The sequence below is a fragment of the Cotesia glomerata genome, linkage group LG6 (genome assembly GCF_020080835.1).
Source record: "Cotesia glomerata isolate CgM1 linkage group LG6, MPM_Cglom_v2.3, whole genome shotgun sequence".
NCBI lineage: Eukaryota > Metazoa > Arthropoda > Insecta > Hymenoptera > Braconidae > Cotesia > Cotesia glomerata.
Genome location: NC_058163.1, coordinates 11,137,154 through 11,159,677, shown reverse-complemented (window position 1 = coordinate 11,159,677; position 22,524 = coordinate 11,137,154). Strand labels below are relative to the sequence as shown.

The 22,524-nt window shown below is 40.8% G+C and overlaps 1 protein-coding gene and 1 long non-coding RNA gene across 2 annotated transcripts; both read right to left on the bottom strand.

Moving 5' to 3' along the window:
• Positions 1 to 7,145: 7,145 nt before the first annotated feature.
• On the bottom strand, positions 7,146 to 17,088 carry LOC123266991. The gene is made up of 4 exons (XR_006509930.1): positions 16,823 to 17,088; positions 11,084 to 11,087; positions 10,644 to 10,651; positions 7,146 to 7,158 (listed from the first exon to the last, which is right to left on the bottom strand). It is a non-coding gene; the product is annotated as an uncharacterized LOC123266991 (long non-coding RNA).
• A 2,658-nt stretch (positions 17,089 to 19,746) lies between these two features.
• On the bottom strand, positions 19,747 to 22,273 carry LOC123267906 (glutamic acid-rich protein-like). Its single transcript, XM_044732794.1, has 2 exons — positions 21,335 to 22,273; positions 19,747 to 19,941 (listed from the first exon to the last, which is right to left on the bottom strand). The coding sequence occupies exons 1-2, from the start codon at positions 22,271 to 22,273 to the stop codon at positions 19,747 to 19,749; spliced, it is 1,134 nt and encodes a 377-aa protein (XP_044588729.1).
• Positions 22,274 to 22,524: the final 251 nt, after the last annotated feature.

Below are 22,524 nucleotides of genomic sequence, written 5' to 3'. Positions count from 1 at the left end.
AAAGCAGCTTCTTTTTTATTGATCTGTAAAGCAAACGATCGATCGTTTGCTTTAAGAAAAAAAAATTCAAATTTGAAGAATTTTGGGCTGCACACCGAAAAAAATCAATTTTTCCACTTTAATTCGATTTTTAAGGGTCTTCTGATGAGTTTATGAAAAAATAAATATTTTCATTCAAAAGCTGAGAATTTTTCCTACAAAATACAATGTTTGTCGATTTTGTTTAAAAATTTTTTTTCATATCAGAAAAATTGACGAAAAAGTTGAAAAAAAATTTTTTCCAAAATTTCAAAAAATCATAACTTCGAGACCGCTGAGTATTAAGAGCTAAAACTCTCAGGGAATTTTCGTCTTATGATAGAGAACACCTCCATAAATTTTAAACATAACCGCGAGGGTCGCCCCGTAAAAATGTTCTTATTTGGTGGAATGACCCATATAATTATGTATGAGTATATATAATTATATATAATCTTTTTTATCCGGGCAATTTATAGATCTGGTCAGATCTGATAATATCTGGCCAGATCTTGTCAGATATAGACAATTTAAAGATCTGGCCAGATCTAATCCGTTTTTCCCGGGAACTTGAATGGGTGACCACTCTAGTCGGCGTTGGTTAGCGCGAGGGATCTCTGCACACTAGAAGAGGGGCCTAATGTTCCAATGGTCGATAAAGAAGAATTTCTTATCAATCACTGTAGACTTAGCCCAGCTCCGACTGTACTATCATGGGTTTTCTCTGTGGTTTCCCCATGATTCTGTTCCAACGATGGTAGCAAAATTAGGCATTTTGAACATATTATTATTTTTTGCTGCAAGCCTTCCGATCTCCTGATATCAAAGTCTTCATTTATGAATAAAAGCCATTCAAGGGCATCTACCTAAAAAATAGAATTTGTAACAGATGAAAGTCATTTGATGATAAAAGCTAAAAATTAATTTATTTTTGATTTTTTTTTTAATTTTCCCAACTACGAAATAAATTAAAAAAAGTATCAAAAGTCGATGAATAATAGCTTAAGTTAAAGATAATCATATGAACTTTAAAATAAATTTAATAGATTTCAGCTATCTTTTACATTTGGAAAATTATTTCCATAAAATATACGAAATTTAAAATTTTTTAATAGTATATTACACTATTAGAGCAGAAAGTTTAAGATTTCTGCACTGCGCGCCATGACGGCGCGCAGTTCAGAGCTCTCAAACTTCTGCCCGTGTAGTGTATACTATTTTTCTTTATAGCCGGTCGAAAGTACGTAAAATATTTCATGTACTGCATCGAAAAAGAATTGATGCCTGCCCCCGACATTTGCGGCACGAGCGAAGCGGGTGCTGCTGGTCGGGGGGGGGGGGGGGGGGAGGTATCAAATAAAAAAAAATTAATGTAAAATCAAATAAAAAATAATTAACAAACATTTTTTTTGAAAGATTTTTAGATTAAATAAAACTGAAATTTCTTGAATTCAATAAACATAATAAAGATTATTCTCGGCTAAAAATAAAAAAAAAAAAAAAACGAGCATATTATCTGAAAATTAACAATAATGAATAAAAATTAAATTAAATAGTTATTACTGCGTACATTTTTTTAAATAATTCATTAATTAAATAAAGTTGATCCATTTTACACACGTCACTGTCAAACTGAATCTTAGTACAGTACAACCTGGTTATAAGTTACATCGGATGATCTACTCACTCTTACGGCAGTTATATCTTTATCTATATCTCCATTTATACATAAAATATTTCATGTAAGTAGAAGAAATAAAGAAATATAACCAAGTTGTATTATACCATCAATCGTAAATGATCAGCGTAAACAAAGCATAGTTAGTAACAAATGACTAATGTCAGTCGCGGTAACGAAAGCATTTTATGCTCCCGCTGTTATAGAGAGCGAATGTGTAGCTTTACCAATGCACGAATCTTTAACTTTCTGCATTGAAATAGGTGCAAAAGATGCGTACTTTTGACCGAGGTATAAAGAAAAAATAAAAAAATTTTCAAACTCCCATAGGTCGTGTTATGTCCGAATTAATTGTAATTAAATAATCATTTGGTAGAGTGGGCCTTGAGGAGGCTCGGGCACGTTTTAGATAGATTTTCTCTTGTAGACAACTACAAGAGTTTTATTTTTATAGTGGATTTCGAATGCGTCCTGGTAACTAGGGTTCCCAGCAGCGAATTTAAAGAGAAGTCGATAACAGAAACTGAACTTACAGTCGTCCTTTATGAATTTTATTGTTGATTTGAATTTGAACTGTCGATAGGTAGATCCTGGATTGGTTTCTCTTCCTTCTCTCGTGGTTGAGTTCGATGTAGCGAAAGAGGTTCAGGAACTAATCTTAGAAATGATGGATACCACGATATTCAGAGTTTTATTGTTTATTCAATATTTAGCCCTACGGACGAGACGCATTCAATGCACAATATTTCACTTAGTAACTATTCACTTATAACTATATTTTATGATTAATAATGTTTTGTTATGAGTTCGTGAACAGAGTAACGAGTCCGGCAGATACTTAGATCCGCCGTTAATTAAATAACAGATCGAAAGGTTATAATTTAGACAAAGATATCACTACGGACCATGGGGCCCTCGATACCGCTCGAAAAGCACACTGTCGTGGTTCATAAAAGATAAAAATTAAGAATCGAATTGGAATGAATTTAGATTTTCGTATAAGCGACCTAGCGCTTTATACTGCTTCGTACGTAACGCGGTACGAAGACACACACGGGTTCTACGAATATACCTTCCCTCGTATTCTTTAATAAAAAACTATACGCGCGTCCCGCGGTGTTTCGGGGTTTTAAACACTCGGGTCGCGACTTTTGGAAGGAAATTGAATTTTGTTATTGGTCTAAAATTGCAAATTTGACAGAACGTGGACACAGTGTGCTCAAGGCGTGATCGAGGTGTTGTCCGAGTGATTTCCTTTAAAGTGCAAGCGCTGCACTTTTTGTCGTGAGGGCAGAGACCCTATGTTATATGAGGCAACGCCGGATATAACAGTCGTGAACTAACCGGCCAATTTTGCTCAGCTTCGAACTTAATTTTAGGATTAATTCACAGAATGAGCCTATAAAATTTTGTAAAGATCGGTTGAGAAATGTGGGCGCAATCCTGGTGACATAGCGCGTTATATCACATATATCTAAAATATACATATGTACATAAATACAAGCATAAACTTTTGAGCCAATGCCATTTTTCGACATTACTCGATGAAATGAAACATATTATGACCAAATTTTTTGATTTGTAACGAAATCTACCTAAAAATAGAAATCGAAAAAAGTCCACTCTGAAAAAATTCGAGGATTTGCAGAAAATGTCAAAGTTTAATATCGTAGAAAGACATTTATCAGATTTTTGAAAAAAATCTGATTAAGCCCATGAAGGTAGGTTTGACTATATTTTTTGTATTTTTAACTTTCCGCTAAGAAAATCGAAGATTTTTGAAAAATCGGGAAGTTATTGGTTTTACCCCGTTTTGCAAAAATCGAGGTTTCAACAGATCTCGACGTTTTGAAGCTCTAAAAAGCTTTCCTGACTATTTTTATAATGATGTCCGTACGTCTGTGTGTGTGTGTGTGTGTGTGTGTATGTTTTTTTTTTTTTTTTTTTTTTTTATCTTAGGGGGGGGAATCCTTCTTACGGATTCCAGGCATAGCTGTTCGGCCTGGATATGTGGCGACTCGACGCAGCGTCATACTAAAACTCGACGCTAACGCCCCTACCCACTAAACCCTAAACCCCTTTTCTTCTTTCCTCTAATCCCTCATGGAAACCGCCGTCAGGCATTACTTCGTGAGGGGAGGATCTAGCTACTGCTATTCCTTCTGGTAGCTAAGGTGTTATTTTTCCTTCCTTCTAGTTTCTGTCATTTGCCCTTTTTCTTTCAATGGAACGCAGCTCTGTAAGCACTTCGGTGGTAAACGTGCTTGTGGCGTTCCAGGCAGCTTCGGATGACAGCATTTCTTCTACTATTGACTCTGGTGTGATTTTCTTGTTCAGGATCTTCTCTAACTCATCACGCTGTGGGTTAAAACGAGGGCACTCAAAGAAAACGTGCTCCGCATTTTCAGCAACTCTTGGGCAAGACGGACACTCTGGGGAATTATCGTGCTTAAAGCGATAAAGGTACTCCCGGAAACAGCCGTGTCCTGACAACATCTGGGTCAGATAGTAGTTGGCCTCGCCGTGATTCCGGTTAAGCCAAACGTCAATCCTTGGTATGAGACGGTGTGTCCATCTCCCTGTTGTCGCGGCGTCCCACTGCGATTACCATCGCGCGATGCTGTTCTGCCGTTCTTTAGCTCTGAGTTCCTCGGCACTTTGTGCGGTTGTCCTCTTTCGTTGGTAAAGGTTACGTCTTTCCTCAGCTAGGACTCTGAGCGGCAAAATTCCGGAAATGACATACACTGCTTCCTCTGATATTGTTCGAAAGAATCTGGCTACTCTTAGCGCGCTCAGTCGGTAAACTGGACATGCTTTCCTCCATGATTCTTGGAACTCAAGTGCGTCGGCCCAAATGGATATACCATATGTGAGGACCGATGTAACTACTGATGATAGCAATGACCTCCTTGTCTGCTTCGGGCCACCGATGTTGGGCATCAATCGTACTAGGTTGGCTACTACTGCTGATGCTTTGGTGGTCACGTGTTCAACTTGTTGTTTAAAGTTAAGTCGGGCATCGAGCATCACTCCCAGATATCGAATGAATGGTTGGGATGTGATTTCTTGGTCTCCGACGTTTAGATTGATCGTTTCCACCACTTTTCTACTAGTGATAAGTACAGCCTCGGTCTTCTGTTTAGCCAGTTGTAAATTTACTGTGTCCATCCACTGGTTAATTCGCTCAAAGGTGATAGCGAACATATGTTTTATCTCATCAAGATGCTTGGCGACTATTACTACGGCTACGTCGTCCGCGTACGCTACCAGTTTGACGTTTCTTGGTAGTTTCAGTCTCAGCAATCCGTTGTACATGACATTCCAGAAAAGTGGACCGAGAACAGAACCCTGCGGTACACCTCCAGTAACATCATACTCCTTTGGACCATTCTTCGTGTCATATCTCAGGACTCTATCTGTGAAGTAGCTAGCGACTATCCTTCGTAGGTATCCTGGTACGTTTATCTCTTGAAGGGCTTGCATGATGCAATCTCAGTTGGCGGAGTTGAAGGCATTTTTTATGTCTAAAGTTGCCACCAGGCAATATTTCTTCGTTCCCCCCTTCCATCTGGCACCGGCGATTGCGTCTTTGGCTGTACCGACAACCAGGTTGATCGCGTCCAGGGTTGATCGTCCTTTCCGAAATCCGTACTGATTGTCTGCCAAGAGTGGATCGACAACTGCTTCTATCCTTTGGTGGATTATACGTTCTAGTATCTTACCGGCTGTATCCAGCATGCAGAGTGGACGATAAGATGACGGTTCTTCCGGTGGCTTTTTCCCTTTAGGAAGTAGTACCAGCCGTTGTTGTTTCCACTTCCGAGGAAAAATCCCTTCCTTCAAGCAGATGTTGTAGACGTCGAGGAATAACGCTGGCGCTGCTTTAATAGATGTTTTCAAGGCAATATTAGGGATTCCGTCCAATCCCGGTGCTTTATTATTCCCGACGCGGTTACAAGCTTCCATCAGTTCTTCTTTCGTGATAGGTGGAATATCATTCAGTTCGTCCTGTGTCAACAGATAGTTGAAAACGCGCTGTCGTGGAAACAGCGCAGTCACGATCTTCTGTAAGAGTTGAGGACACGTAGGAGACGGCATTGGCTGATATTTCAGGTGTGCCATGACTACGTTGTAAGGTCTACCCCACAAGTCTTTGTCCACCTCGTTAATTAGCTCTTTCCAGCAGTTCTTCTTGCTATCCTTGATAGCTTTGTTTAAATGTCGACGAGCTTTCTTGTATTCTGCGACTAGTTCCGCTGAGTCAGGCCGCCGACAACCACGCTGAGATATTCTTCTTTTCTTGAGACACTCTTTCCGTAGGAAGCTGATGTGTTCGTTCCACCAGTGCACCGAAGGTCTTTGGTTCATGCCCCGTTTACGGGGCATGCAGGTGTCGCAAGCCTGGGTCACTCTCTTCATCAAGTCATTGGTCATTTCTTCTGCAGATCCAGTAGTAAGCGGTTCACTATTTAGGGCAGCTTCTAGAGCACCTGGGTCAAAGGATTTCACCTTCCACCCAACGATGTCAAGTTTCTTAGCCGGTCTTCTAGGATTCTGGTCCTTTGATACTTCCCAGAGAATCGCATTGTGATCGCTGGCCGTGTAGATCTCCATCACCTTCCAGTCGTAGTTTCCTCTGATGAGGCTGCTGCTGACAAAAGTAAGATCCACAATAGAACTAGCGTCTCCTTTAGTGTACATCGGCGCATCGCCGCTGTTTAACAATACTACATCTTACGTAGAAAAAGCTTCCAGTAGTTCTTTACCTCGAGCGTTGGTGTGTTTGCTACCCCATTCCACTGCCCAGGCGTTGAAGTCTCCAGCTATTGCCACTGGGTAGTACTGCTTCGCGTCCTCCGTCAGTCGATCCAGAAAGTCCATGAATTCAACAATAGTGAGGCTAGGTGGTGCGTAGCAGCTGTAAAAGCGGATGCCATCTACCGATGCTGCTACAAAGCCGGCGCTGCCATTGTTAACGACACTCTGGAAGGGGAGCTTGCGACAGGACCATATGATAGCTTTTTTGGTGCAGTCAGTTTCCCATGGTTTGCCGCCGAGGTGTTTATACGGTTCCGATATAAGCACAAGGTCAAGCTTCTGTTCACGTACTGTCTGCATGAGCAAATCATGTGCCGCTTCACAGTGGTTGATGTTTAGCTGCAGTATTCTCATTTTCGTTTATCAGTTATCTTCTTGAGTGCCTCTTGGCATACTGGGCATCTGCTTGTGCCGGCATGATGGGCGTTATTCTCTGTACCGGATTGATCCGCACACAGTGCGCATTTAGCAGGCTTATTACATTCGGCGATTTTGTGTCCCTCTTCTCCACATTTAATGCAAAGTTTGGAGCGGTCGACTTCACTTGTGCACTGAACCGCACGGTGTCCAAAATGCCAGCATTTATAACATCGGACTAGTCTTAGTACTGTTCTAATACGACAATTGGTCCAGCCGATCTTAATCTTACCGTGTTCTCCTACCACTTTCTGCGCTACCGTTGCTGCCAGAGTCACTGACGCAATCTGTGTTCTGCTACGTAAGACCTTACGAATTTTAATGGCCTCTACTGTTATACCACAATCGTTTCCAGCTGCTTCTTGTAAAGCTGTTAGAATGTCATCTTTAGTTGCAGTATCGTCAATATCGCGAATTTCCAGGTCTTCTTCAGGTCCTGTACTAATGACATTTGCGTCCTCCTTAAGTATTCCCGCGATAGTCTTCTGCAGGTCTTTACCTCCATCACTACTGCCTTTCGACAGCGTGATGAGAATGTTCCCTGTCGCGGTCCTGCGTATCTTCTCGACTGTGTTGCGGACCTGATCTGGGCGAACGTACACCTTGATCCGTGTAAGTATTTCAGAATACTTATCTTTGTTCGCTGGACGGATAATAAGTGCTTCCGGTCTCGTTGCTGTTTTTCTTGGCTTCTGGTTCGGCTTCGGTGGAGGCACCAGAGGTTTTTCTGGGGGCAGTTTCCTGCGCTCCTTCTTTTTGTCCTTTCTGGACTGCACGTTTTCCCAGCCTGGCTTCTTGTTCTGTTAACCAGAGTTTTGTGGAAGATCCTTAACCACTTCCTGCTTCTTGATGGGATGACCAGGTCCAACGTCTTTCAGCTTCTTGGGAGTATGAAAAGCTCCGCCTTCGGGAGAACGAATTTTTCTTTTCAACTTCCTCAGGTTGCGGCTGTCTTGGTCAAAGGATTCAGTCTCTGCCGTTGTGATAGTTTCACTTTCTTCTTCAGTGACTGATTCTCCGTCACCTTCGGCTCCAGTGTCTATCGCTTCTTCAACAACCACTTGACTGTTTCTCTCCGATGTAGCACAAGGGGTGCGGTGTAATGATGAGCGCCATTCTTCGTCCAGTTTTTTGAAACGTTGAAGTGCGTTCGCTACACTGGTCGTCTTGTTTTTTATCTTCTTGTGGATGTTGACCTTTGACTGAACGAAAACATATAACTCACAGGTCAGTTTCTCTAGGCGTTCCAACGCTTGTGACCGCTTCATTTCAGCGCTCGTTTCAATCGCTGCTTGTTGGGCATGTAGCCCGTTTCCACTCTTGTGTGTTTCCTGTGGGTTACTCATACTTTTTTGATTTACCAGCGCATCGTACGGAGTGGAGCGGGTTGTCATAACTAGGAACGGGTGTACCCTCGGAGATAGTACTCCTACCCCAGTTCCCTGGGGCCTAGCCGACACTTAGCCAGTTCCGGAATACACGGACGGACTAGACTCGCTCGGAGCGGTGAAGATTACGATCTCTAGCACTCACTGCGTACTCCCTGATCAAGGCCCGAGGTGGCTGGCTCCTGATCTACTGCTGAAACTTACACTTCGGCAGAGCAAGCTCACATCAGCCGTGGCCTGCGTCGTCGGAAACTACGACACAGGCTCCGAACACTCCCAGTGGGTTACAACAGAGAACGATCTTCTTCTTGCTAGGTCAGTTAGTGTGACCAACCCATTAAGGGGAGTTTTGCCCACGGGAGCGTATTTTATTTAGCTCCTACCCTCTGTACCTTGTCAACTAAGAGACTCAGTGTCATCCAAGGATAGCGAGCGTTCTCCCATCCGCTCGGGGAGACGCGCCCGGTAGCAGTATCTCTTCTGCCCCGAGATGTGTGTGTGTGTGTGTGTGTGTGTGTGTGTGTGTGTGTGTGTGTGTGTGTGTGTGTGTGTGTGTGTGTGAAGTAAAAAAAACAACTTTTTTTCACTTTTTTTGCAATTTTTCGAAATCTACTGGTCCGAATCGGTTCCAACAGGGAATCTAAGTTTGGCGAAGGCCTTTCGAATGAGACCAACTGCGATCAAATCGGTCAAGCCGTTCAGAAGTTATAAGAGGTTTACACACACACACACACACACACACACACACACACACACACACACACACACACACACATACTCGGGGCAGAAGAGATACTGCTACCGGGCGCGTCTCCCCGAGCGGATGGGAGAACGCTCGCTGTCCTTGGATGACACTTAATCTCTTAGTTGATGAGGTACAGCGGGTAGGAGCCAAGCAAAATAACCAAACAAAATACGCTCCCGTGGACAAAACTCCCCTTTAATGGGTTGGTCGCACTAACTGACCTAACAAGACGATCGTTCTCTGCTGTGACCCACTGGGAGTGACCGGAACCTGTATCGTAGTTTCCGACGATGCAGGCCACGGCTGATGTGAGCTTGCTCTACCGAGGTGTAAGTTGCAGCAGTGGATCAGGAGCCAGCCACTTCGGGCCTTGATCAGGAAGTACGCAGTGAGTGTTAGAGATCGGAATCTTCGACGCTCCGAGCGAGTCTAGTCCGTCCGTGTATTCCGGGACTGGCTAAGTGTCGGCTAGGCCTCAGGGAACTGGGGTAGGAGTACTATCTCCGAGGGTACACCCGTTCCTAGTTATGGCAACCCGCTCCACTCCGTACGATGCGCTGGTAAATCAAAAAAGAATGAGTAAGTTACAGGAAACAAACATGAATAGAAACGGGCTTCATGCTCAACGAGCAGCGATTGAAGCAAGCGCTGACATGAAGAGAACGCAAGCGTTGGAGCGCCTTGAGAAGCTAACCATTGAGCTGCAAGAGTTTGTCCAAACTAAGGTCAATATCCACAAGGAGATAAAGACCAAGACAACCGGTGTGGTCAATGCTCTTGGAAGATTCAAGAAACTGGACGAGGAATGGCAGTCATCACGACGCCGCATGGAAACTGAAAATGAGACGGAAGAAGCAATGGACACTGGAGCCGACGGTGACGGTGAATCTGCTGCTGAGGACAAGGGTGAAACTGACACAAGGTCTGGAAAGAGAAAGGACCGAGATTCGCCAGAGTCAACCGACAAAGTCACAAAGAAGAAGGACTTGAAAAAAAGCCCTCTCCAACGACTGGCAGGGCAGGGCGACGAACCCAAGAAGACGACTGACTGGGAAAAAGTACAGTCTAAGAAGGAGAAGAGAAGGCTAGCTAGAGAGCAACTCTCAAAACAGCCGCCGAAGGAGCCCAGGCCAGAGCCTAAGCAGAAAAACCACGCAAATGGATCAGACCCGACGCACTGATCATCCGCCCGGCCGAGAAAACAAAGTATGCCGAGATTCTGCGTCGTATAAAGCAGGACGTCCCAGATGAGCAGGTTCGTTCAACTGTGGATAAGATCAACAAGACCAGAAGTGGGGACTTGTTGATCACGATTTCGAGGAAGAGCACTGACAAAGGCCAAGGTCTGCAAAGACGATCGCGGACATCCTTAAGGAGGAGGCCAAAGTGATTTGCAAAGGGCCACAGGAGACCATCGAGATCCGAGATGTCGATGACGACACGACGAAAGAGCATATTCAGACCGCTCTAAAGAGGGAAGCTGGAGAAAGTTGTGAAATCCCACTAGAGGCAATCAAGATCCGTAAAGCCTTTAGGGGTACACAGACAGCCACAGTGTCACTACCAGCAGCTGCAGCACAAAAGTTACTGGAGGGAAACTGCAAAATAAGGATAGGCTGGTCTAATTGCCGAATGAGAGCAACGAAGAGACCCATACAATGCTTCAAATGCTGGCACTTTGGGCACTTCGGATCGCAGTGCAAAAGCGAAGTCGACCGGTCTAAACTCTGCATAAGGTGCGGAAAAGAAGGACACAAAATTGCTGATTGTAAAAATCCAGCTAAATGTGCACTGTGCTTTGAACGGCACGGCGTAGAAAAGGCGGCTCACCATGCAGGCACGAACAGATGCCCCATCTTCCAAGAAGCGCTCCAGAAGATAACGAAGCCAAGAACATGAAGATAGTGCAGCTCAACCTCAATCATTGTGAGGCTGCGCATGACCTGCTCATGCAAACTGTGCGCGAATTAGAGGCAGATGTAGCACTTATAAGTGAGCCTTATAGACATCTGAGTAAACAACCCTGGGAATCTGACAGCACTAACAAAGCCGTCATCTGGTCCTGCGGTAAATGTCCTTTTCAGAGAACAGTCAACAATAAAGAAGCTGGCTTCGTAGCAGCATGGGTAGATGGCATCCGCTTCTACAGTTGCTATGCACCACCTAGTCTCTCTAATGACCATTTTGAAGACTTCCTTGATCGGCTAACTGAGGACGCAAGAAAACACTTTCCCGTGGCAATAGCTGGTGACTTCAATTCCTGGGCAACAGACTGGGGCAGCAAGTTCACTAATACACGTGGAAAAGCACTTCTCGAGGCAATGGCCACTCTGGACGTGATCCTTCTTAATACCGGTGACACGCCAACGTATACTAAAGGAGAGGCAAACTCAACTGTCGACCTTACATTTGTCAGCAGTTGCTTAGCTCGAAGAGGTTTTTCTTGGAAAGTATTGAACATCTATACAGCCAGCGACCATAGTGCGATACTATGGGAAATATCAACTGGCCAGAAACTAACAAGAGACAACAGGAGCGCTAGCGCGGTTGGGTGGAAAGTTAAGTCTCTCGACCCCACTGCTTTAGTAGTAGCCTTAGACTGCAATCCGATCATCGTAGAAACTGCTGAAGAGAAGACCAAGGACCTAATGAGAAGAGTCACCCAGGCTTGCGACGCTAGTATGTCTCGGAAACGTCGCATAAATTCAAGACCTTCAATGCACTGGTGCAACGATCACATTAGCAATCTACGCTCAAAGTGTCTTAAAAAAAGAAGAAAGTCTCAGCATGGCTACAGACGATCTAACTCCGCAGAGCTGTTGGCAGAGTATAAAAAGGCCCGTCGAGAACTGAACAGAGCCATCAAAGAAAGCAAAAGACGTTGCTGGAAGGAACTGGTCGCAGAAGTTGAGAAAGATCCATGGGGCAGACCGTATAAGGTGGTTATGACCCACTTGAAATGCCAACCAATGCCATCACCTACGTGTCCACAACTCCTAGAGAAGATTGTTACTACGTTGTTTCCCCAACAGCTGGTATTCACCTGCAAGTTGGAGCAGCTCAATTCTGAAGACATCCCAACTATCACGTTGGACGAGTTGATAGAGGCAGGAAATCGAGTAGGGAATAATAAGGCGCCGGGATTGGACGGAATTCCTAATATTGCTCTGAAATCAATCCTTAGGGCAGCACCAACATTATTCCTGGACGTTTACGATACATGCCTGAAGGAAGGGACTTTTCCCCAGAAGTGGAAACAGCAACGGCTAGTGTTACTTCCGAAGGGGAAAAAGCCGCCGGAAGAACCGTCATCCTACCGACCACTCTGCATGTTAGACACGGCCGGCAAGATATTCGAGCGCATAATTCATCAGAGAATAGAGGCTTTAGTCGATCCACTCCTGGCAGAGAACCAGTTTGGTTTCCGAAAAGGACGGTCAACTCTGGATGCTATCAAATTGGTTGTTGATATAGCCAAGGATGCAATCGCCGGAACGAGATGGAAAGGTGGAAAGAAGAAATACTGCTTGGTGGCTGCTTTGGACATCAAGAATGCCTTCAACTCCGCTAACTGGGACTGCGTTATGCGGGCTCTAGAAGCAAAAAACATACCAGGATACCTTCGCAGAATAGTAGCGAGCTACTTCACGAACAGGCTCCTGAAATATGACACGACGAATGGTACGGAAGTGTACGAAATCTCCGGAGGAGTGCCACAGGGATCAGTCTTAGGTCCTCTGCTATGGAACATCATGTATGATGGCCTCCTGAGAATAGCATTGCCTACGGGAGTCAAACTTGTAGCATATGCGGATGACGTAGCTGTCGTGATTGTCGCAAAGCACCTCGAAGAGATAGAAATGGCATTTGATATTACATTCAGACGAGTCAATTTGTGGATGGACATGATGAACTTGCAACTAGCCAAGCATAAAACCGAGGCAGTGCTCATCACCAGCAGAAAAACGGTAGAAACCATCAAGTTGAGAGTCGGAGAACAAGAAATCACATCACAACCATTTATCCGTTATCTGGGAGTGATGCTGGATGCACGACTCAACTTCAAACAGCAGGTGGAACATGTCAGTGCCAAAGCGTCAGTAGTGAGGGCTAGTCTCGCACGGCTGATGCCTAACATCGGAGGCCCAATGCAGAGCAGGAGGCTACTATTGTCATCAGTAGTCACATCAGTGCTCACTTACGGAATATCCATTTGGGCTGATGCACTGGAAACCCAAGAATCATGGAGAAAAGCTGGACCAATATACCGACTGAGTGCCCTACGAGTAGCTAGTGCCTTCCGCACTATATCAGAAGAAGCAGTGTGCGTCATTGCTGGAACCCTACCTCTTAGAGTTCTAGCAGAGGAAAGACGGGCCCTTTACCAACGAAAAGGTCAACTGCACTGAGCCCGGAAGAACTTAGAATTGAAGAACGGCAGAAGAGCATAGGCCGATGGCAACTACAATGGGATGCTGCAGAGAAGGGTAGGTGGACGCACCGTCTCATACCTCGGGTCGACATTTGGCTTAACCGGAATCACGGTGAGGTCAATTACTATCTTACGCAGATGTTGTCGGGACATGGGTGTTTTCGAGAGTATCTACACCGCTTTAAGCACGATGACTCTTCGGAGTGCCCGTCCTGCCCAGGAGCTGCTGAAGACGCGGAGCACGTCTTCTTTGTATGTCCTCGTTTCGATCCACAGCGTGAAGAACTGGAGAGGATCCTGAACCAGAGAATGCAACCAGATTCACTAGTAGAAGCAATGTTGTCATCAGAAGCTGCCTGGAACGCTACCAACACGTTTGCAACAGAAGTCCTTAAAGACTTGCGTTCCACCGAAAGAAAAAGAGCAAATAGCAGAAGATAGAAGGAAGATAGTTAACACCTTAGCCACCAGAAGGAAGAGCAGTAGCTAGATCCTCCCTTCACGAAGTAATGCCTGACGGCGGTTTCCATGAGGGATTAGAGGAAAGAAGGAAAAGGGGTTTAGGGTTTAGTGGGTAGGGGCGTTAGTGTCGAGTTAGTATGACGCTGCGTCGAGTCGCCACATATCCAGGCCAAACAGCTATGCCTAGAATCCGTAAAAAGGATTCCCCCCCCTACAAAAAAAAAAAAAAAAAAAAAACACACACACACACATACACACACACATACATACATACAGACGTACGAACATCATCGTAAAAATAGTCAGGAAAGCTTCTTAGGGCTTCAAAACATCGAGATCTGTTGAAACCTCGATTTTTGCAAAACGGAGTAAAACTAATAACTTCCCGATTTTTCGAAAATAATTTATTTTCTTAGCGGGAAGTTAAAAATCGTGTTTCATCGAATTTTGATAAGATTTCTGAGCTCAAAGAACTCAAAAGCATAACAAAGCTATCTCTTCGAGCTCGGAGAGCTCCAACGAATACATAAATTGTATTTTTGAGCTCTTCGAGCTCAAAAACGTCAAAAGTGCAATTTTAAACGCCTAGGTATAGAATTCGCGGAAAGTTGCAGGGATGGCCTTCAGGTTCAATCAGTTTTCTAATTTTTTTTTCCAAAAAGTAAATTTAAAAACAAAAATTTGAAAGTAAAGTCTCAATAAGTCTAATTTTGAAAAAATTATAGTTGTTTAAAATATAAAATTTTTTCACTAGAATAGATCTTTATGTAATCCAATACTAAGACGTTATGTTTATTAATAAGCGTAATTATTTATCATTAAATTATGAGTGTTTCTTTGTTTGTGATTTTGATAATATTTTTTTTAACTTCCCGCTAAGAAAATCGAAGATTTTCAAAAATCGGGAAGTTATCGTTTTCACCCTGGTTTACAAAAATCGAGTTTCCATCGAATCTCGACGTTTCGGAGCCTAGGTAGCTTCCCTTACTATTCCCGCGATGAACCAAGCAAGGCTTCGTGACGCTGTCAAATTATTTGGCAACGCAGGTAAGCTCAAAGATTCGGGGACTAGATTAGACAGATATACGAACGGGACTCTTGTGGGGGGGGGATAAGTATTATGGCTCAAAGAGGTCTTACGGCTGCAACTCTCCGCATGGGCCCCGCTGGTAACTGGTCGGGTTTGTTATTATATTACCGATCAGGCTAACGCAGTCGTTGAATGGGTTTGATACAGTTGACTGAGTACGAGGACAGATTGACATTAAATTTAACTCCATTCACATCTGTCCTAAGATAGCGTAAATGCTTGAGGGCAGGGTTTTTCCTTGCCCGCAAACTTGGCTGTGTTTTTGTTACGTGAGGGTAGGACAAATATTGGGATCTCTGGCAGAGGCGTGGCTTAGAAAATTTCCCCTAGCGACAAAAATATGAACTGGAGTTAGTAGGTCACTTTGCATTACGCAGATAAACAAACGCGGATAGTATCCAAAAATATTTTTATAAAATTATAATTGTTTATAATTTGAAAAAATAAAATGAAAATTACGTTACAAGAAATTTGCAATTTTGCTTGCACAAAACCAATCAATAAAAATTTTGTTGGTGGTGAGAGTGTTTTAAATGCAGGACATGTGATAAAGTGTGGGCAAGTACCAAATAGTGATTGTAATGTTATAAGTATTTTGGCTTTTTGTTTACAAACATCACATATTAAAGACAATCCGCATGAAACAACAGGTGAAATAATAAAAGACGGTCGAATAATTGGAATGAGCTGTTCATGTAAGGCTTGTTTAAGTGGTATATGTAAACATGTCGTTGCAGTATTGCTCCATCGTAACCGGTAAGATATTTTTTGACATTTACTTAACCTATTGTGATTATTCTGTTATTCCAACAGTTTGTTTACTATAAGTGGTTTTTATTTTCACAGAAATGATTTGGAGAGCTTGCAAACGATTACTTGCACTGATAAAAAGTGCGTATGGAACGAACCTCATAAATCGTCATTAGAAAAATATGAAGGCAAGCCGTTGGACCAACATGAGTGTTTTTCAACATCAATAAAAAAAAATTGGAAAGCCAAAAATCGAAAAAAAAAAAGTGACGAGACTAAAGGTAACGATGATGACTCCAAATCCAAGGATGCCAATGAAAATTTCCAGTTATCTGAAGAGCAAAATACTCAATTAAGAAATTTAATGGTTGCTAGACATAGGTCTTCTGCTTTAGCTTTACACATGTAAATTTTTTACAAGATTTTTATTTGTATATAATATTTTCGTAATCAATTTTTAAAATAATCTATGTTATAAATTTACATTATTTACATATTATAATCTTCAAATTCATATTACTTTATTTACACATTTTTTTTTAATTGGAAAACTTTTTATACAAAATAATCATGTTTTTTTTTTTATACATATCAAACTACTACGTAAATTAATTTTTAATTACCAAGTACTATTTTTTGTCAAGTTTAATAAGAAACTATTATCAATAAATTTTTTTGAAATTTCAACGATTTAGTGTTTTCATTATATTATATTCTTTTCTTTCTTTTTTATTTTCAGAATTGGAAGGCATGAGGCTGTCCAAATTTCAAACAATAATAATAACGCTATAATTTGCTTAAAAAAAATTCAAGCTATTTTTAATAATCAAAAATCTTCTGCTTTTCTCGATAAATTAGCAAAAATTACAGTGAATCCTCTTCAAAAGTGTTGTAAAAAAATATTCGACCAATTAAATGGAGATGTTCAAGTCATTTGCAAAGAAACTGCTGAATTTTATTCTGTTTGGAAGAAAGAGAGACAATTTAGGATCACAGGCAGTAATCCAACTTATAGGCTATTTACTTATACCCAGATAGCAAAATGACGTATTAAGTTATTCCGAATGAGCTCAGATTTCTGATTTGGACGTCAGAGTCTACGTCTAAAAAACGTCTTTAAGACCTTCTGAAGAGGTCGAATGCGCCGCTTATTGTAGACTTTAAGAACTCATCAAAACGAGCTCTTAAAGAGCTCTTTTTTCTGAACTCGCACAGATGAATGATTTTTTATCTCTATACGCTATTATAATGATAACAATAATAAGAACACAACAAAAATAATATTAATAATAATAATAATAAAAGTAAATTATGAAAAATAATTCAGAGTTTCATGAAGCACCGATGCTGATTTCGAATGTTTATTATTTTAGTTTGACCTAATATTGTCGGTTTAAAGAGAGAAAGTGAAAATCGTAATTGCCGTAACTAAGATTCGAACCCGAGTCGCGCGCGTGCTAGATCGATACCTAGCCCCCTACGCTGTTCAAACGATATGTCGTTACACATCTCATTATTATTATAAGCTAAGTTTATATAGTGATGAAATGTTGCGATCATTGTCTATATTATTTATTCTATTTGATACTGTGTATCGATAGAGAAAAAGTAACTTTTACGAATATTTATATACTAAAAAATATTCAAAAGTCTACCTGTAATATTTTTTTAAATAGTCTATATAAATTTTGTTTACTTTTCACAATATAAAATCTAATAGATAAATTAATGAATATTAAAAATTCAACAATAATTAATAAGTATATAGTTATAAGATATCGTTAAATTCGAATAAAATGTTTAAAATTGATACATGCAAAGTACTCCTTAAATGTAGAAAGTTCACATAATTTTTTCAGATTAGAATTCAATTTTATTATTTTATCTAAGTTAGTTTGATTACGAACCAGATTTTAACATTATTGCCTATTACTTCATAATATAATTTAAAATTTTTGAAAAATTTAATTAACCTGGATTAAGAGAAATGAGTTAACCTATGCCAAGTGTATATCTATATATTAATCTATTCAAATTGTTTTAAATCATTTAATTCGAATTATTTTTAATCATTTTCAATTTAATTTCTCAATCAGGAAAGTAATAAATGAAAAATGAATAAGATTTTGACAGCTTTATATTAAAAAGAAATTTGTGTTTTTGTTTATAATGTCTATAAGCTCATTATACGCAACTCAAAAAGAAGTCCAAAAAAGGGACTCAGTTAGATGTCAGAAAATTGACTCCAAACTTATGAGTTCATTAAGAGCTCTTAGTTCTGACCTCGTAAAAAAGAGCTCCTTAAGACGTCACATTAGGACTTCTATAAGAAGTTTTTTAAAAGACTTCATACTGAAATCTTTCTGACTTGGATGCTGACTGGGTAGGAATAATAAACAACCCGATTGGGAGCAGAAATCATTAAAATATTTTTATCCAACCGCGATATCTAACTGTTATACTAAATATGGGTTAATTAATGAACCTATTGCACGTGAGCTATATGAGAAATCTTTAAATTGTAAAGTTGTTAAATGCGGTCTTATTGTTGCACATAATAATCCTTGGCTCGGCAGTTCACCTGATGCTATTGTGTTTGATGATCTTAAACCTTTAAAAATGATTGAAATTGAATGTCCTTACAATGGTGAGAAAAAAACCTTACAAGAAGTTATTCCATCTTTAAAGTATTTGGTGACTGAAAACAACCAACTAACTAACAATAAAAAAACAACACCCCTATTATGCTCAAGTTCAAATAGGTATGGATTTATTAAATGTATTCACGACTGATTTTATAATTTATACTCCATTCGACGATAGATTGCTTATAATATCTATTATTTTTTATATAAAGTACGCTGAAAATTTATTACATTCTTTAAAAAAAATATATTTTGATAAAATGGTTCATGTAATATGTAAACACGGTGATAAACAAAAATAAGAATAGAAAATTTCTATTATTAATAACTGTTATATTTATTATGTAATTCATAAAAGTTAAAAAGTTTATAAATTAAAGTTTTATGACGTTCTGAGCTGTAATAAATAATATAAAATAAAGTACATATTATTATAAATAATTCGTAGTCCAAGAATAAAACTTATCATTTTTTAGTATTGGGGCACTTAAATTTACTAGACCACATATGATATTAAAAATTTCTTCAACTTAACTGAGAAGACACATTGGCATTGTGTGACTTAAAATATTAAAACATTTTAATCTCTGATTACTGCGTTCTATATGAACCCGAGCTTTTGCAACATTATGGTTCAATAATGCTTCAGTCTTAGAAAATTGAGCTTTATCTCCAAGAAATAAAGGTGATATAAAAGTCACGTCATGTTCTTTGCACTGGTTTTCAACAGAGAATTATCTGTCTGCTAATAATGCATCGTTTCTGTCCATTTGTTTTAATAAATTACTTTGCTCGAAAATCATATTATCCGAAACGCGTCCACCGTAAGGTTTGCTAACAAAAGAAATTAACCCAGCTGGTGTCACGCCAGTCATAAACTTTACAGTGTACGTACTTTTATAATATGAGTAAGTTTGTAATTGACAACATAATTTTGAAGTTCTCTGTATGCGAATCTCTGTACAGTCAACTACGACGTGAACATTTTCGAAGCCTCTAAAACATTTCGGCATATTTTTTAAAATATTTTCTTTTGTTGGCCAATAGATAGCAGGTTTCAAACACAGATTTAAATTGTCTATCATATCGAAAATAATATCTTTACAGGTATCATTAGAGTCATAAAAGTCATCAAAATCATTTCTCACAATTCAAATCTTGAAGATGTTTTATGCTTTGGTCGTACGGTTACTACTAATTCCTCAAGCAAATTTAATACTTCAAAAGTGGGAATTCCAATCAGTGTACTTAACTCTTCTTTTAATGTAATTAAAGAGGAAAATTTTTGAATCATCAAGTCACTTTAAACTTGTATCCCGATACTTTTGAATAACATTACTGCATTTTCGTCAGTTGGAATCGATATTGAATGAGCTTCATTGTGATTTAAGTTATTGTCAACTTCCTTCTCGTTTCTATCGTCATCTTTTTCTTCTTCCTCTTGTTCATCGCCTTGTTTTTTTTTCTCCTGTTCATCGTCTTGTTTGTCTCCTTCCTCCTGTTCATTGTCTTGTTTCTCATTAAGATTCAACTCTTCAATATCATTAATTGTCAGTAATTTTTAACTTCCCGCTAAAAATCTCAGATTTTCAAAAATCGGGAAGTTATTGTTTTTACCCCGTTTGGCAAAAATCGAGTTTTCATCAGATCTCGACGTTTGAAGGTCACAGGAAGCTTCCCTGACTACCCCCGCGATGTTGTCACTATGTCTGTATGTATGTATGTGTGTGTGTGTGTGTGTGTGTGTGTGTGACTATGTGACTCGCTTATAACTTTTGAACGGTTGAACCGATTTCATCGCGGTTGGTGCCATTCGAAAGGGCTACGCTGAACTTAGATTTCCTGAGAATTTGAACCGATTCGGACCGATAGATTTTAAGAAATCTTGAAAAATCTTAAAAAAAATAAGAAAAAAATCATTTTTGAAAGTAGTTTTTTTGGAATATCTTTTAAACGGCTCTATCGATCAACTTCAAAAACTAATCCGCCCTTAAGCTTGAAAAACCACGCCGATCGGCGTCAACCCGATCAAAATCGGTTGATTCGTTCGAGAGATAGCGTGAACGAAAGAAAACCGAAAAAAACCGAAAAAAGTGTTTTTTTCACATAACTTCGTCATTTCTTCTCGGATCACTTTTGATGACATAGCATAATTTATAGAGCTTAAAAAACCGCGTCGATTGCCGTCAAAAACGTAGAAAAAGATATCGTCAATAAAAGATTTGAAAACAAGTGTTTTTTTAAAATCACCGCGACATTTTTTTTTTTCATTTTTTTTAAATATCTTCGAATTGGCTCAACCGATCAACTTCAAAAACTAATCAGCTCTTAACTTTGAATACCCGCATCGATCGCCACATAGAGCGTCAGAATCGGTTGATGCGTTCGTGAGATATCGTTGTCGAAAAAAATCGAAAAAAGTGTTTTTTTGTAATAACTCCGAAATTTTTCATTAGATCAATTTTTTTGTTCTAAATTTTTTATAGAGCTCAAAATAACACATAAATTGTATTTTTGAGCTCGAAGAGCTCAAAAACGTCATAAGTGCAATTTTAAGCGCCTAGGTATGGAATTAGCGGGAAGTTGCAGGGATGGCCTTCAGGGTCAACCGTTTTTCTAATTTTTTTTTAATTGATCGTCTACGTATCCTTTCTTCTCGAGAATCTGTTAAAGGACAAGCACATTCTTTAGCTGATCCTAAAGTAAGATTCTGAGTGGGAACAAGTCTGAGTTTGAGTACCTCTGTAGGCTTTGCGGATCTTGATTGTCTCTGGTAGTATTTTGCAGAGCTCCTTGGTTACCGTATGCAGGGCAGCCTGAATATCCTCCTTTGTTGTGGTGTCATCTAGGTCTCGGATCTCGATGTCTTCTTGTGGCCCTTTGCAGATCACTTTGGCCTCCTCCTTAAGAATGTTTGCGATGGTATGTTTCAGGCCTTGGCCTTTGTCCACGCACTTCCGCGAAATCGTAATCAGCAAGTCCCCGCTTCTGGTCTTGTTGATCTTGTCCACTGTTGTGCGAACTTGCTCATCAGAGACGTCCTTCTTTATGCGACGCAAAATCTCGGCGTACTTTGCTTTCTCGGCCGGGCGGATGATCAGTGCGTCGGGTCTGATCCATTTGAGCGGTTTTTTGCGCTTAGGCTCCGGCCGGGGCTTCTTTGGAGGCTCTTTTGGGAGCTGTTCTTTGGCTAGCCTCCGTTTCTCTTTCCTTGTGTGGACATCTTTCCAATCAGTCGCGTCTTTTTTTTCGGCATTCTGCTTCATCACGTTTTTCGGAGGACTTGGTTTCAAGTCCTTTCTCTTCGTCAATCGCCCATCTATTCCATCTGGGGAGTTTTGGTCCTTCCTCTTGTTAGACTTGTTAGAAGTATGACCTTCGTCTTTAGCATCAGATTCACCGTCACCATCGCCTCCGGTGTCCATTGATTCTTCGATCTCCACAGTAAGTTGACTGCTCTTCTCCGGCGTAAAACGAGGAGTGAGTCGTCGAGGTGACTGCCATTCTTCGTCCAGTTTTTTAAACCTTCGAAGGGCGTTAACTACCCCGGTTGCCTTGGCCTTTATCTCTTTATGGATATTGACCTTTGATTGGACAAACTCATGCAGTTCGCTGGTCAGCTTTTCGAGGCGTTCCAGCGCTTGCGTCCGCTTCATCTCAGCGCTTACGGTAATCGCTGCTTCTTGGGCGTAAGGCCCACTAATACTCCTGTCCTTTTCTTGATTTTTCGTTTTTTCCATGATTTTGAGTGATACTCCAAAGCAAAAGGTCGTCTCCGAACGTGATGCCTCCGGAAGTGGAGGGGTGATCACTCTTACAGCTACCTCCATTGCTATAAGAGCTTTCGGTCATTGAAGCGAGAAATCTCAACCGCTTCGACCCTGCACCTGCTTCCTTCATCGGCTTCCTCTTGCTCCCGTGGGTGCGGCACGTAGATGCCGGGAGTTACCACGTACACCGCGCTATAAGGATCATTTCGCACATCTCTTTCGAGCAGCGTCACCTTATCCGCTTGCGTACGTGACCCTAGGTCAGATGGTGTGACCAACCCTTCCTGCCGAAAGGGGAGTTTTCGTTTTTT

Bases quoted from the DNA above. Each gene is read 5' to 3' on its own strand.
- LOC123267906 (XM_044732794.1), bottom strand. From the start codon at position 22,273: ATGGAGGTAGCTGTAAGAGTGATCACCCCTCCACTTCCGGAGGCATCA. The intron at 19,942-21,334 runs GTGATCTGCAAA...GACAATGAACAG, and splicing joins TTCTTAAGGAGGAGGCCAAA to GAGGAAGGAGACAAACAAGA.